At 36.7% G+C, this 17,547-nt stretch overlaps 1 protein-coding gene across 1 annotated transcript in view; it reads left to right on the forward strand.

Annotated features, from left to right (window-relative positions):
• The window catches only part of LOC149570703 (cytochrome B5-like protein), a 54,013-nt gene extending 37,056 nt beyond the window's left edge, over positions 1–16,957 (forward strand). Inside the window, exons 3-5 of the mRNA XM_089817946.1 lie at positions 16,086–16,163; positions 16,363–16,454; positions 16,593–16,957. Coding sequence (XP_089674072.1) covers positions 16,086–16,163; positions 16,363–16,454; positions 16,593–16,659 — 237 coding nt within the window. The 3' untranslated portion in view covers positions 16,660–16,957. The remainder of the gene's footprint in view (positions 1–16,085; positions 16,164–16,362; positions 16,455–16,592) is intronic.
• Positions 16,958–17,547: the final 590 nt, after the last annotated feature.

Raw genomic sequence — 17,547 nt, forward strand, 5'->3', positions numbered from 1 at the left:
AAACACAAATTCCGTCTTCTAGTCACTGAAGTCACTTTATAAAGTGAATGTCTTAATAAAACATAAAGTAACTTTATTAAAGTACTTTTAAGACATTAAATGACGAATTTAAGACAAATCTTCCCTTGTGACTGACAGGCATCCTTACTGTTAATGTTAATCTATTAGGATGTGGAGATAGATTAACTAGGGGCCAAAAGAACTAGCGCAAAAGAGGGGACACGACAGTCCTCCCTTCTCGGGATTGCTTGCCTTCAATCAATCTCAATGTTGGATGCTGAAAAATAGACTCACCTTCCCAAGTGGCATCTTCATACAGTAAATCTTTTCAACAGACTAGATATTCTCTGACAGATCTGTTTCACAACTTCTTTTCCCTGGTCTCAATTACCTCTGCCAGCTCCAAAACAGGTCTACCCTCCTCGTCAAGTGGAGGCAAGCCTTTTGACGGTACAATTTGCTGACCAATTGCCTTCTTGAGGCTTGAGACGTGAAACACATTGTGGATTCGACTGTCACTAAGTAATTTCAACTCGTAAGCAACCTCACCAATCTTCTTGGTGATGTAATAAGATCCGTAAAATCTGGGCTTATGCTTCTCTGACCCACTTTTTTTCAAGGAGCTCTATCTATATGGCTGGAGACGAAGGTAAGCCATGTCACCTATCTCGAAGCTCAGCTCTGTACGATGTTGATCAGCATATAACTTCTGCTGGTTCTGTGCCTGTTGAATATTATCTCTAAGAGATTTGAGAATATCCTATTGATTCTAGACCCAATCTTTGGCTAAGGGAGCTCTGCTGTCCTTTAAAGCCAAATCAATGAAAGAGAGAGGTTTGTAGCCATAAAAAGCGTGAAAAGGAGTCATGCGAATAGACATATGATATGTGGAGTTATAGCAATACTCCCCCAAATACAACCACTTAACCCAAGCTCTTTGCTAACTTGCAATGTAGTTTCTCAAATACCCTTTTACCCATTTATTTACTATTTTGGTTTGACCATCTGTCTGTGGGTGATAGCTAGTACTGGGAGTCAACTCTGTACTTATCAATTTGAAAACCTCCCGCCAAAAGGTGTTGAGAAACCTTTTGTCCCTATCACTCACAATAGTCCTGGGTAATCCATGAAGATGAAAAACCTCTCGAAAGAACAACTTGGCCACCTGAGAGGCTGACCAGTCCTCCGCAATAGCAAAGAAGTGCGCGAACTTAGTCAATCTGTCTACCACCACAAAAATGCAATCTTTGCCTTGGGCCCTCGACAATCTTTTGATAAAATCCATGGAGATACTCTCTCACCTCTAAGCTTGAATAGGGAGAGGCTGAAGAAAACTTGCTGGAAAGCCTTGTTCTGACTTATTTTGCTAACAAGTCTGGCACTCTCTAACATGCTGCAATACATCGCCTTTTAGCCCCTTCCATGAAAATCTCTCTCGAATCTGCCTATAGGTTTTGAGAAAACTTGGATGACCCATTGAAGATGCATCATGTATAGTGTGCATAATATCCCTTTTAAGTTTAGATTCTGGTACTAGGTAGATTCTATTTTTATAATATATAATATCATTCATTATGTTGTACTGATCGTCCTGAAGTATACCATCCATAATCTGACATGCGTGAGTATTTTTAGAATACTCAACTAACAGCTGGGATCTCCAATTTGCTGAAATCTCAAAAATGATACAACATTCTATCACTGGGGTTCTTCGGGAAAGTGTATCAGCAACTACATTATTTTTCCCTTTGACATATTCAATGTCGAAATCATATGCTTGGACCTTGCCCCATTTCTGCTATCTTTCGTTCAGCTCCTTTTGTTCCAAGAAGTAACGTAAATTGTTATGATCAATCTTCATTGTAAATTTATTTACTTCCCACCAAGTATTGTCTAAACTTGGCTAAGGTGTGCATTATGGTTAGCATCTCTTTATCATATGTAGAATATAATAGCTCGCTGCCCTAAGTTTCTTGCTCTCAAAAGCTATGGGATGACGGTCCTACATCAAAACTACCTTGATTTTGCTCCCTGAAGCATCACACTCCAAGACAAAGGGTCTAAAAAAATCAGGAAGTGCCAAAACTGGGCACGTGCTCATCACCTGTTTTAGTCTATTAAAGACTGCCTCTGAATCTTCTGTCCATCTAAATGCCCCTTTTTGTGTCAGATCGGTAAGGGGGGCTTCTACTCGGGAAAAACCTTTGGCGAATTCCTGTAATTAGAAGAAAGGCCAAGGAAGGCCCATAACTCAGATACATCTTTTGGTGGTGGCCAATCAAGGATTTCTTGTATCTTTTCCTAATGTACCTTAACTCCCTCTGCACCAATCACGTGACCCAAATAGACAATCTTAGTTAATCTAAATGCGCACTTAGACTCCTTTGCGAATAAAGAGTGTTCTTCCATGAGGCTAAGGATCTCATCTAGATGCTGCAAATGTTCCTCCCAAGTCCCACTAAAGATCAATATGTCATCAAAGAAAACCATCACTCTTTCGTAGTTGCTTTTTGAAGATGTGGTTCATGCATGACTGAAAAGTCGCTAGTGCATTAGTGAGCCCAAATGCCATCACCAAAAACTCAGTGTCCGTAGTGGCATTTGAAAGTTGTGTTATGCACATCCTCCTCTCGGACTCGTACCTGATGGTATCCTGATCGAAGATCTATCTTTGACAAATAAACAACTCCATGAAGCTCATTCGGTAACTCATCAATACGAGGAATCAGATACTTGTTTTTATGGTTCTCTTATTAAGGGCGTAGTAGTCAATACACATCCGAAGGGTGCCATCCTTCTTAACCAACAACACTGAAGAGAAAAGGGCTAGAACTGGGCCTGATATGTCCCATATCTAGTAGTTCCTTAATCGTCTTCTCTATCTCTTCCTTGTAATGCCTGGGGTGACAATAAGGAGTGGTAATGACGGGTTTAGCGCCCTCCTCAAGCTCAATGATATACTCAAACCTTCTATCTGGTGGAATACCTGGGGGTAAATCTTCAAATACCCTCCTGTGCTTGTCAAGCACCGTTTGGATGTCACAATGGTATTGCTGTCCTGTATTCTGTGTTTCCTTACAAGAGATGAAACACTGTGTCACCCACTCGTTATCATTGTGCCTCAAAATGACTTCCATCCTGTGAGCTGTTATCAACTTGGGTCCACTATTTGGTATGGCCTTTAGGACTATCAACTGATCATCCTATAAGAATTCCAACTGCATTGTCTCGTGATCAAACATGTACCTGCGGAGAGTCCTTAACCACTGTCTACCTAGAATGATGTCCAACCCATCCAAATCAACAACATAAAAATCAGTCTCTAAAAGGTAATCATCAAACTATATTTGAAGACTGGATACTTTCTCTATGCAACTCAAAACTTCCCCACCTGCTACCTTCACTTCGAACTCGAGTATGCCAACTATTTGCAATCCTCTCTTAGATACCATCCGTGTGCTGATGAAATTATTGATTGCTCTTGTATCTAAAAGGAAAACAATGCGTTGTCCTCTAACAACACCATTCACTCTGAAAGGATGACATGCTGGATCACTAGAAAGGGTGGCTATAACAGGAGGCTGTTCGATAGCGGCTTTCTTCTTTTTATCTTTAAAGGGCTGCTCCTCAACCTCTTCCTCCTCGCTGTCCTCAACATCACTACCTTCCTGCTGCTCTCCTTCATCCTTTGAAAGAACCTCAACATAGTGAATCTTGCCCTTACCAAGGCATCTGTGATTAGGAGTCCAAGGTTCCCTACAAGTGAAACCCAATTTCTTCCTCCTAAGTTCATTACGTGTCTCAAAATCCAATTTGGGAGGATTTGGTTTTTGCTGGTTTTTGTTCTCTTGGGATGATGTAGACCCTCTATAGGGTTTCTTCGAAGGCTGTAGTAGCAAAGAAGGTGAATCCAAATCATGGGCGATCTTAATCGCATCATCCAAGGTGTTTGGTTTAAGGACCTTAACCAAACCCCTAAATCTTTCTTGTAACCCTTCTTTGAACAACATCACCTTACGCTGTTCTGTCATATCTGATACCATCACTGATATCCGCTGAAACTCATCAATGAAGTTATCCAAGGACCCACTCTGTCGTAACTGAGCCAAATCCTTGTAATAAACTTCAATATCCTTGTCAAAACGAGTAATCAGCTTGGAGCTGAAAACCTCGTATGAAGTTATGAGGCCATGATCTTGGGTTTACTTGTTCAGCCTGTCCAAAATAATCAACCTGTTTGGTTTGTTTAGTTTGTTCACCTGTTCCAGAAATTAATTCTTCATCCATTGGATAACTATCTTCAACCTCGATATGTTCTGAAGAATTTGCTTGTTCCGGCTTTAGATGACTGAATTTATACTGTCTTTTACTCATCCCTGATTGTCATTTTTGGGTAAAGATCAGTTTGTAAATATTCTGTTTTTCCCCAAAAGATGGCAGGTCTTGTGGCTCTGATACCATTGTAATGTTCTTTTGTCTAATTTGATAAAGAAGAACGAGTTTTAAACTTACAGGAATTATGACAAACAGTTGTCAATAAACCACTTTATCAAACAAACTATCACAGTACTATTGTCCAGTTATTTTAACCAAAATCCGCTGTAAACTAATTATGATAATAAATGAAACTTGTCATCCAACGAGAACAATACAATAATATTTAATGACAATAGACTCCAACATTTAAATTTTCTTATGCATAATATGATTTGTCACTGCATATAATAGGAAGATCACATATTGAAGGTGAAGTTACATAGTAATTTTGTGGGATTACAAACCTGATTTTCAAGATGAAGCGCTTTGTTGGAAGCCGACTGTGATGTATTTGAAACCCATATCCACCATCACTCATTTAATACAATGAATCAGTTATCGGCTGCCACAGTTATCAGTTCCGACTGCCTCAAACTTCCACAGACTTTCGTTACCTGTAGCCGCTGCTGGGACTGTGGATGTGTAGGATCTCATTTCCACCAATAATAACCCTAACCTACTAGTTGGATGACGGCGGCTTGTAGATATTCCACTGTGATGTGTGCCGATTTTTGAGATACCACGTCCTAAGATGAGTTCAGATGTGGCTCCCACTGATGACTCTACTTGTCCGATAATCCTTTTTGCCGTTTCTCTTCAAAACTATACTCCACGATACAACATTACAAACATATGTATTTGAACTGGAAGTCAAGGCGGCTATTTCATGTTTTAAGTTTTACCTTGGATATTGTGACTAACTTATCTTCTTGATGCTCAACCTGGATCACTGCTGGTATGTTGTGTATTAGCCAACCCGCTTACTATTTATCTCCAACTTCTTTATGCACTTAAGATCTCAAATTCGCACCCAATACTGCAACTTTGATGTGTGATAGTTAGGTTTGCATCTAGCTTCACCAACCTTCTAAAAGGGATTTTGTCCTTAGAAGGAATCCAGTCACAAAGTAAGTGACCATTAGGATTTGAAGTAGTTTATATTCATTCGTTGTGTCTTTCCCAAGACTGAGCCTCTTATTTATAACCTCAAAGTGAGGGAAGAGTGTTGGAATAAGAGACATGGGATAAAACACCAATTTCTTCTTCTAGTCACTAGTCACTTTATAAAGTGAATGTTTTAATAAAACATAAAGTAACTTTGTTAAAGTACTTTTAAGATATTAAATTACCAACTTAGGACAAATCTTCCCTTGTGACTAACAGGCATCCTTACTGTTAATGTCGTTAATCTATGTGGATGTGGAGAAAGATTAACCAGGCACCAAAAGAACAAGCGTGAAAGAGGGGACATGACATCATGCCCCTGCCATGTTTAAGATTTGAGAATAAATTGCAGCCCAACCCTTGATTGAAAAAGTCTTGAATGCAGATTTAAAACATGCATTGAGTAGGCAATGGTTTGAAACTGCCCCTCTATATGGGGAAACTCGAATAATGTTATCACATTCATGTGATAAATATTTGGCATCCATTGCCCTAGGAATCCTACATAACAAACAAAAAATGAAGTACTTGAGGAAGATGGAAAACCTTGCTAGAAGGCCACAATAGAGCAGTAAAAAAGGGCCGACACACAAGTTGTTTGGAGAAGGCTCCTTGTCATGCCTCTTGCATAATTGCAGTTCTTGGCAAATGACAACACTAACTCCAATTGCTCCCTTTAACTTGGCTGAAGGAAAATAAAAGGCGAGTGGACACTAAACTTAAAATGATGGATCAATATTAACAAAATACTAGTGGGGCAGCTATTCCTAAACAAAAATAATAAATTGGTAGCAATTAGCATTACAACAAGGCAGTTCTTGAAGTATGAGGGGATGCATCCTTTGCAAAAGAGGTGTTGTTAGTGAAAAGACATGATCCTTTTAGAATATATAGTCCACCAATATAGCTGGGGGGAAAATCAATTATCAACTATTATCACTATTAATCAACCTTATAAAATCTTACTTGTATGATCAATATAATCAGAAACCACAACAAGATACTCATGCATAGTAGCACCGGATATGTTAACTAGGGAAACCCTTGATCAGAGGGAAAACTCCAGTGGGGATGGTACCCACAAGATGATGTATTAATATGAATATTCCTTGTTAGAGGATAGACTCTGTTAGGATTTTGTGAAATACATTCAGTACATATCAGTCTCTATTAGGAGACTTTGAATTCCTGTTAGGAGTTGTGGAAGGCAGATGGACCCACTGTCCAAACAACTTCAAGGGCAAGACCAATGAACCCATTATCCAAATGATCTTTGTATTATTCCTTGCATAATAATAGAATTGTACTGTACTGCTCCTTCCTCTTCTTTGTCTTGTCAGCCAGACCTCTGCTCCTTATCTTAATAGTAGATCGCAAACTTTGCATCCAATAATCCCTTGGACTGCTTACTCGCATTTACCAAATGCTTTGTTCTTATTCGCACTACTTTGATCACTTTGCATACTCCATACACTTACAAACAAGGAAAATACTTTCCCTTATACCAAGTCCTTAAAACATTCCTTGAGTCTGCCTTGGGACTTTCCCAATTAATTATAATAGGACCACAATAAGATATTTAATTATTTCGTAACCATATAGCACTATCAGCTCACAGTCTATACAACTTCTCACACGTGTGACTCCAGGACTTGCACACTTACGAATGTCATCATCAAACTGTTTTCTGTTACTGTCTAACTGCACATCACCAGATTATATCTCTATTAGAAGATATAATAAGATCATCAGAAATTGCTTTCTAGGCACTCTCTGTGTGCACTGATCTCTATAAATAACACAACTTCCGTATATCTTCGACTTAAATTACGTGCACTTGACCTAGCTATCAGGACACAGTGTGGAACATGTCCTTATCCATGCGTCTCCAAATAATCAAGACACTATCCATACGAGTATGATCTCTATCTGCTACTTTGTCAGTCTTCACAGAATACTGCTATGTTGACATCAATGACAAACACAGTCATGAATGTAACATGTCAATGCTTTCCAATGCTTAGGATACTCTCCTAAAGGAATACCATCAGTATTCATGCTAACAATCTCCCCCTTTGGCATTGATGGCAACATAGACGAAAAACGTCTAGTTTCCAAGAATACCAAACAATACTCTGTTGTTGCTGTTCTCATCTTTTCAAATCAATCAAATTGGAGATCCTCTGGAACAATGCTCTTTTTTGCATCTTCAGGATTAGCATTAGTTGTTCACACTCTAAACAACTCTCATCTTCTCCCCCATACATCAAGAATCTTCATACTGAATATCTCTCCCATAGAGATATTCCTTCTCCTTACATGAATCTTTCTAAATCTCCCTAATAAAGTAGAGATGTTTTGTATTTCATGTACATATTTCCCCCATTGACATCAATGACAAAGGCTTATGTCAATTCTTTGCTCCAAGTCTTCAACTAGCTCAAGTGTCCAAAGACACTATTGCAAGACCAATTACCAAGAGTCCTTGATGACTCTGCTCATCACAAAGACTCCCCAATACATGAAGCATCAACATTTAGTCTAGTCAAACAGTAGTGCTCTATACCATTAGACTGATGCAATCTCTGCATCATCTACTTTGAAGTAGGTAGGGGCATAACCCCAAGCATACCTCTCAAGTACTCAAATGTATCTTTAGGTAAGGGCTTTGTAAAGATATCTGCAATCTGTGCTTTTTTAGTACTGACATACTCCAATCTGATCTCTTTCTCTACAACCTTCTCTCTCAAAACGTGATATTTAATAGATATATGCTTAGTCTTAGAATGCAATATAGGATTCTTAGACATACTGTACTTGTATTATCACAATATATGACAACAGGTTCATAGAATTCTATCCCAATATCCTTAAGCATTTTCTTTATCTATATGACTTGATTGCAATTATTTGTTGATGCTCCATACTCTACCTCAGCTGTACTTTGCGAAATACAATCTTGTTTCTTACTTAACTAAGAAACCAATCTTCCTCCAAGAAACCAATGCTCCACCACTAGTACTTTTTCTGTCATCCATACTGCCTGCCCAATCCACATCAGTATGAGTACATAGAGTGAAATCGCTTGATCTATCATACCATATCCCATAATTAGATGTTCCTTTCAAATATTTGAATATCCTCTTTACTGTTGAATAATGATACTCCTTAGGATCAATTTGAAATCTTGCTACAATCCCAACTGCATTTGCTATATCTAGTCTAGAGCGAGTAAGATATTGCAAACCTCCAATCATGGATCTGTACTTCTTTTGTTCAATTGTAGTTGTTTCATCTTTGCTAGATAACTTGTGACCAGTTATCATTGGTGTACCAACAAGCTTACAACTTTCCAAGCCAAATCTCTTCAACAAGTCTTTCAAATACTTAGCTTGTGAAATGAAAATGCCATTACTATTGTGCACAATCTACAAACATAGAAAGAACTTCATCTCTTCTATTATACTCATTTCAAACTCATTCTTCATTTCTTCAGCAAATTTATCACTTGCATCATCATTACTTAAAAAAATTATGTCATCAACAAATATTACAATTATTAGCAAACCATTCTCAATTTCTTTCAAATACAAGTTATTATCTGCCGTACCTTTAACAAATCCAAGTTTTGCCAAATACTTGTCCAACTTTGCATACCAAGTTCTAGGAGCTTGCTTTAGACCATACAAAGCTTTCTTCAACCTGCATACCATGTCTTTTTCTTCTGTCAAAGGGAAGCCTTCAGGCTGCTCAATGTATACCTCTTCTTCAAGTTCTCATTTATGAAGGCTGATTTGACATCCATCTGATACACTTTGAATTTCTTATTTGTTGCATAAGCCAAGAACATTCTTACTACTTCCATTTTGGCTACAGGGGCACATGTCTCCTCATAGTCTGTTCCTTTTTGCCGTGAATATCCTTCGCACACAAGTCTAGCTTTGTTCCTTACAACTTTCCCTTGCTCATTCATCTTGTTTCTAAATGCCCATTTGGTTCCTATAACATTCTTGTCATTAGGTCTAGGAACTAATTCCCATGTCTCATTCTTCACAATCTGATCTAATTCTTCCTTCATTGCTTGAATCCAATGATTATATTTACATGTTTCATCTGTGCTCTTATGTTCAACTTGAGAAATCAAACATATTTCCTCATTAACTTTGTTCCTTGTCATCACTCCTTTGTCTTTGCTTCCAATTATTTTCTTTTGGGGGTGATTCTTTGTCAAGTTCCTGTTAGAGGTAGAAGTTGCTAACTCAACTCTTATCTCTTCTCTTGGTTCAAATCTCTGTTCTCCTCTTTGCTCAACAATTTGCTCATCATTCTGCAGATCATTGTTAGTCTCAAAGAAAAAACTTCAACATTTTCTCTAACAATTTCAATTTCTTCATCAGAATTGTAATCCATTGTCTTTTCCTTAATTCCAAACTTTTGGTCAACTTTTACATTTGCGCTTTCAACTATTGTCTTGGTTCTATGATTAAAACATATGTAAGCTTTACTTTTCAATGAATAACCAAGAAACATACTTTCATCACTTCTTGGATCAAACTTACCAATGTCATCATCTCTTTTTATGTAACATTTGCTTCCAAAGATTCTGAAATACTTTACTGAAGGTGTATGACCAAACCATAATTCATAAGGTGTCTTGTTCATACCTTTTCTGATCTGTTCTCTGTTCATGGTGTATATTGCTGTATTGACTACTTCTCTCCAAAATGTCTTGGATACACAATTTTCAAACAACATTGCTTTTGCTGCTTCTGATACTAATAGGTTTCTTCTTTCTGCTATTCCATTATGCTCAGGAGTCTTAGGTGAAAATAAATGTCTCTTAATTCCATTATCTTCACAAAACATGTTAACCTCGCTAGAGGTGAATTCTCCTCCTCTATTCGATCTCAAACATTTTATCTCAACACCAGATTCATTTTCAACTCTATTCTTAACTATCTTAAACTTCTCAAATACTTCAAAATTCTCTTTAAGAAATGCTACCCACATCATTCTGGTGAAATCATTAACAAAAATCATAAAATACCTTTCTCCATAGAATCCTTTTGTTGTGGTAGGGCCACTCAAATTTGTGTGAACAATCTTCAACTTCTCTGTAGTAGTGAACTTCTTACTGGGAAATGATACCTCCTTTTGCTTAGCCATTATACATTCTTTGTACACAACATGAGTAGGCTTAATTATCTTTGCCAGATCTCTAACTGCAAATGTGCTACTAACCTTCATAATGTTATCAAAGTTTATATGACAAAATCTTCTATGGCATAACCAACTGTTATCCACTTTAGCAACCAAATATGTCATCTCAATGAGATTCAACTGAAATACATTACCTCTGGATCTTCTACTTGTTCCAATCAACTTGCCATTTTTGTCTTTGATAATGCAAGGTTTTTCAGTGAATTGCAATTGATAACCTTTATCTACCATTGTCCAACACTTAACAAGTTATGCTTTAAACCATCAACAAAGTAAACATCATCAGCGTTGATCTTTCCATCAAGAGTAATAGATTCTATCCCTGTAATGTGACAGGCTGCATTGTTACCAACCCTAACAATACCTCCATCATGATTCCTAAATTTAACAAACTTGTTCATATCACTAGTCATGTGATGCGAACATCCATTGTCTATTATCCAATCAAATTTCTTTTCAACTTGGGAAACTAGAACTTTCTCTTCTCTAATTTCTATGTCAAGATCATCTTCCTTTATAGCTACGAATCTTAGTTCATTATCACTTCCACTCTGAACTTTTTCATCAGATTCCTCATCTTCATTAGCATATAAACAATTTCTAGGTCTTCCCTTGTTTCAACAAAGAAAATTGTTACAGCCATGTACTTGTCCAGAAAATGATCATCTTTATACAAATTCCACTTATGCACAAGAACATGGTCAACATCAAATGAGCAGCGAGCATTTAACGTTGCAACACATTCATGTAGTTTTCAGAAAGTTTGATTACTTCGATTAATCTATGTAGTAACTCTCTTTGTTTGATAGCGACCACATTGTCCTATAGAGAGAGAATGAAAAATACAATTTAATGAATAGAAAGCATGTCATATTGATGGCAAGTGATCTTGTCTTGTAAATGGAGTAGATCCGCATAGGCATGCATAGTTGCATAGATTTTATCTTCTAGATTACATGATTGAACTTATCAGACGCGTGAAATCAAAACAACACTTGGAAGTCCCTTGGACCATTTTGAGAATGTCAGCACATATAGCTCAACTGAAATTTACAAATTTCCCGAATCACTTTGCAAGCTGTTTGGGACTAAAAGCATATCTTTATGCCTTGTTTTTGGGACTAAAAGCATATCTTAATGACTTGACTTTGGCTTAAACTTTCCCTTATACTTTTTCTCTCTTTTAGGATATTTAGATGCATAATAACCAAATTCAGTACGAGTCCAACATTTGAAAATATTCTTACCATTTGGTTCTCTCCTTACAAGAAGGGATATACCTCCTTATCTTCATCGGATCTGGTTCTACTACTGCTAGCGAAATCTCTGAGTGCTTGCACTTCTATTTAGGGATGGATGAACACCCAAGGCACTGAAAGTTGTCTCCACTCTTGTCAATTCTCCTGATTGTCTCAATCCTGCTTCTACTGATTCCAATCTTCCAAGCAAAGTTTCCTTGGAGAACTTCTTAGTACAGGGTATTAAAAGTTCAATCATCTGTTCTACTTGCTTGAATGGTGGTGTCAAAGTTTTCAAAATTCTCTATACAATCTCATCTTCTTCCTTGGTTCCACCATATGATTTAATTCCTGCAACAATTTCGGATATCCTACCAACATAGCTTCTTACAAATTCATCTTCCATCATTTTAGCATCTTGAAATATGCATATCCAATTCTGCAATCTTATCCTTCTTGTATGTTTATCACCTTCAAAAGTAGATTCTAAAGATTTCCAAACCTCATAAGATGTTAATAGATTCTTTACCTGACTGTATTCATTCTCTGGAAGAGCTAATAGTAAGGCTTCTCTGGCTCTCATGTTACACATAAACAGATCTCTTTCTGCTTTACTGCATTGTTGAAGCTTTTCTTCTTCCACAATTGTTTTGTTACTTTTTGTCAATAGCCAATATCTTGGACCCATACATAGCATATGAGCCTTCATCTTATCCTTCCAATTGTCATAGTTGACCCCATCAAACTTAGGACTATGCTTTCTAAAAAGACTCACCATGATCTCCCAAAGTTGTTAAGCTTTCCCTTCAAGGACCTGAAGCTCTGATACCAATTGTTAGAATATATAGTGCACCAATATAACTGAGAGGGGTGGGGGGCTGAATCAGTTATCAACTATTATCACAATTAATCAACTTTATAAAATCTTAATTGTATGAGCAATATAATTAGAAACCACAACAAGATACCCATGCACAATAACAACAGATATGTTAACAAGGGAAACCCTTGATCAAAGGGAAAACTCCGGTGGGGATGGTACCCACAAGATGATGTACTAATATCAATATTCCTTGTTAGAGGATAGACCCTATTAGAAGTCTATGAAATACATTCAGTACATATCAATCCCTGTTAGGAGACTTTGAATCCCTGTTAAGAGATTCCAACCTTCTTAGGAGTTGTGGAACGCAGATGGACCCACTGTTCAAACGGCTTTAAGGGCAAGAGCAATGAACCTACTGTCCAAATGATCTCTGTATTATTCCTTGTAGAATAATAGAATTGTATTGTATTGCTCCTTTCTTTGTCCTGTCAACTAGACCTCTGCTCCTTTTGATCTCAATACCAGATCACAAACTTCGCATCCAATAATCCCTTGGGTCGCTTACTTGCATTTACCAAATACTCTTCTCTTATTCGCACTTCTTTGATCACTTTGCATACTCCATACACTTACAAACAAGGAAAATACTTTCCTTTATACCAAGTCCTTAAAACAATTCTTTGAGTTGACCTTGAGGCTTTCCCAATTAATTATAATAGGACCACAATAAGATAATTAATTATTTCGTAACCATATAGCACCATCGGCTCATAGTCTATACATGTTTCACATGTGTGACTCCAAGACTTTCGCCCTCACGAACGTTATCATCAGACTATCTTCTGTTATTGTCTAACTGTGCATCACTAGATTATATCTTTGTTAGAAGATATAATAAGATCATCAGAAACTGCTTTCTAGGCACTCTGTCCCTGCACCGATCTCTGTAAATAACATATAACTTCCGCATATCTTCGACTTAGATTACATGCACTTGACCTCGCTATTAGGAGAGTATGGAACATGTCCTTAACCGCACATCTCTTGATAATCAAGACACTGTCTGTATGACTATGATCTCTATTTGCTACTTTGCTAGTCTTCACAGAATACTGTTATGCTGACATCAATGACAAACACAGTCATGAATGCAACATGTCAAGGCTCTCCAATGTGTAGGATACTCCCCCAAAGGAATACCATCAACATTCATGCTAACACTAGTGAGGTTCGATTGGGGTGACCCTATTGAGTCTCAAGGGCTTGGACTTGGGCTTGTCGGAGTCGTGGGCAAGACTTGCCAGAAATTGGGACTTGCAGACTTGGTCTAGTCTGAACGAGTTCAAATGCGTAAATTCGACAAGCGTGCGACATCATAAATTCACTTAAAAACAAAAAAAAGTGATTGTTTTAAGCACATAATTTGATTTTTTACCTCCACTCTTAAAATTGGAAATGAGACAAATTTTTATTCTTTTTCTTATTTGAGATAGATGGTAGCAATTGTTTGGTCCAAAAATACCAAGCCTTATGCATTTTGAGCCAACCATGAATTGCTTTTGGTTGTGAGCACAACTAGAGTGTGTTTGAGCACATACACTCTGAGAGATTTAGTAGACTACCTGTGGAGAGGTTGAATGATCTTTTCTTTGTTCGTTACAACCTCCATCTTAGAGAGACAGGTTTTGGATTGTGACTCCACCTTGATTACGCTAGGGGAGGTCAGTCCACAATTTGAGTGGATCACTAAGGTTATAGATCCCATCTTTAGTGATGAGGAGGAAAAAACACAAACAAACATAGGCATGGCTGATGTTGGTGAGTGTGGTATGGAGTCACATGCATAGATAATGGCTGTTGAATCATCTAGGACCTACCTTAGATGCCTTCATAGGAGGGATGTAGGCTCCTTCGAGCCATAGACTTGTAGATTTTGTTTTGACATATGTTTGTTACATTTGATGTCATGGATTTCATATTCCATGAATTTTGTATACATTTGACAATATTCATATATCTAAGTTTGCTAGTTTCTTCAGCTACAATTTGTGTTTATAGTTTAACTTTATACTTATGTGATCAACGCATACTTATGTTTGTGATCAAATTAGCTTCTATTCAATGATGTTTTTGCGTCTTTAAGGCTTATTTAATAAAGGGTGCACGAAACAAGTTTTAAATACTTAATAATTCTCAAATTTGCTGGGTTTTTCACTTTGCTGAGCCTTTCTGAGTTTTTGCAGAGTCCTGAGTTCCAAGTCAGGTCACCCGAGTCTGTGTCGAGTCTTGTCTCAGTGGTTCAAATACATTTAGGATATTTTGTATTCTATAGGGACTATCTATGATCATAATATTTAATGTTAATTAATTATAATTTACTCAAATTTTGTAGCAATTGTTTAATTTTTTTAATAGAATATATCTTGTAAATAAATTGTATCATTGGTCTCACTCTTTCTGGGCAATATTCGTCTTATTTTCAATTCAGTATTTGTGTTCACTTGCACAATGTTTTCTTTTTAGACAAATGGTGTATGTATCTATGAGCTATCAGTTGCCAGATGTGATCATAAGATGCAAAAGCAGTTATATGACTAAACTGCAGAGAAAACTTTTGGATATTGAAAAGCTGTATATTTGTTCCTTAAGGCCTTCCTCTTTTAATTTGATGAAATATTTTAAATTTCTATTGTTCTATATTTTTTCTGTTCCAAAAGTTCAAAATAAAATGTTTGACTCTATACTATTTGTTGACAGCTATGAGTTGACTCTATAAATTGATTTCTTTTACAAGATTGTATTGTTCATCTCAAATTCACAGTAAAGTTTAAAGGTTTCCCAGGCATTTAATTAAATTTTAGCCTAAAAGAGATCCGTACAAGTATAAAAAGAAAAAAACTTTCAACTTCAGTTTTTTGTTAATAATTTTACTTGCACGATACCAAGACATAATTAGAGCTGAGAATTTATAGGTGCCTTTTCTGCAGGACACTTTATCTGTTAAAGATGGGCTTGTATAAACTGTTGTACATCAGCATAAAATTCAATTTGATATGTGTTTTTTTACATCGAAGTAAATGACTCTGTAGAGGATTTATTTGACAGCAGTAGAAGCCTTGACATTTTTATCTTTTGAAAATCTGTATTGACTAACCATTTAAGGTGAGAGTCGCCTCCTAGTTTGAATTTGTTTCAACTAAATTTGCAATACTTTTCGGCTCATCTTTAGCTGCTTAATTGGCAAAAATTCAATTAGTGGTTGGGCCTAGTATTGTGAGACACATTTTTCTTCTTACAGTATTTCATTTTCGTCTTGACAGACTCAGAAAGTGTATAAAAAATCTGAAGTTGCTTGGCACAAGACGAGGACTGATTGTTGGATAATTATAAAGGACAAGGTTTGTTCCGTGTCATTTTTTGTTGTCTTAAGCTTTGTTCTGGAGTGTTTGAGATTTACCACAGTGATAATTCTGATGCTCTAGCAGTTGAGACTTTAGGTTACAACAATAATTCTGATGGCCAACCACAGAAGATACTTAGTTGTACGAGTATTTACTTTTCATTGGTTGGTCTTGAGCCGAAATCTACAAAGTGCAGGTATATGATGTTACTTCCTATGTAGAGGAGCATCCAGGTGGAGATTCAATTCTAGCTCATGCTGGCGATGACTCTACCGTAGGCTTCTATGGGTAATTATAGCTCTAGAAATTAATCAGCATGTTTGAAATTTGTTTGTAGTCTGGATAGTTTAAAACATGGTTAGTCTATCATGCTACTTTGGATTGATATTATTAACTTATTAGCTTATTGCTGCTTCTATCCTGCAGCCCACAACATGCTACAAGGGTGTTTGACATGGTTGATGAATTTTACATTGGAGATTTGAAGCAGTAGGACAAAACAAAAAATTGCCTCATCGTTCTAGCCATTTCAATTTTAAAAAAGAGGGAAAATCATGCATTGTAAGAGATCAACGCGACTAATTTTATTTCTCGTGGAGGTAGTAGAACTATATGCTTGATGCAAGTGTTCGAATGAGATGACTGAATAACTATTATTAATGTCTGGGATGATGATAATGTTCTTTACCAAACATCTGAGTCCTACTTACTTTGGTAACTTTGGTGGATATGATAAATTTTCTTTTTATTATAAATTCAATAGAAAGATGCATTATTTTTCAAATAAGAAAGTTTAGAACGTGACAAAGAAAGAAAGAAAAATAAAAAAAGAAATGACAAATATCAAGAAAGAAGGGGGAATGTGCAATTTTCTAACCTTTCGTATACCTAGTCCTAGATTATTCAAAACTAGTCACAACATGGCTTTGTTCACAGAATCATAAGGTTGAAACTTGAGGGGGCGAGAGTGGATAAGTTTGGGGAAGAGTTACAACATCTGGGGTGTTGGCTAGGTACAGGCTTAAAAACCATATAATCATCCCTTATCTGTCCTTGTTTTGTGTCCAAAAGGTGATTAATCTATATTTTTAATTTATTAATGATTTATCCTCACGAGCATTCTCCATAATCTGTAGTTTTGAAGTTGATGTTCAAAACACACCATAAGCAGGTTGATTTGCCATCACTTTGCTTTGCTTTATTTTTCCACATTTTTCCAATTTAAGATTCTCTATTCTCGTTTTTCTGTTTTATTCCAAATTTGCACTTTATGGACTATTTTTAATATTACACATGTATTTTTTGGTTATGATGCGGATGCTTCTATCTGACCAACACTTAGATAACCATTTAATATACATTGGAGTGCTGTTTATACTAG

The sequence above is a fragment of the Cupressus sempervirens genome, chromosome 3 (assembly GCF_028749045.1).
Source record: "Cupressus sempervirens isolate cs-2001-9-10 chromosome 3, ASM2874904v1, whole genome shotgun sequence".
Classification (NCBI taxonomy): Eukaryota; Viridiplantae; Streptophyta; class Pinopsida; order Cupressales; family Cupressaceae; genus Cupressus; species Cupressus sempervirens.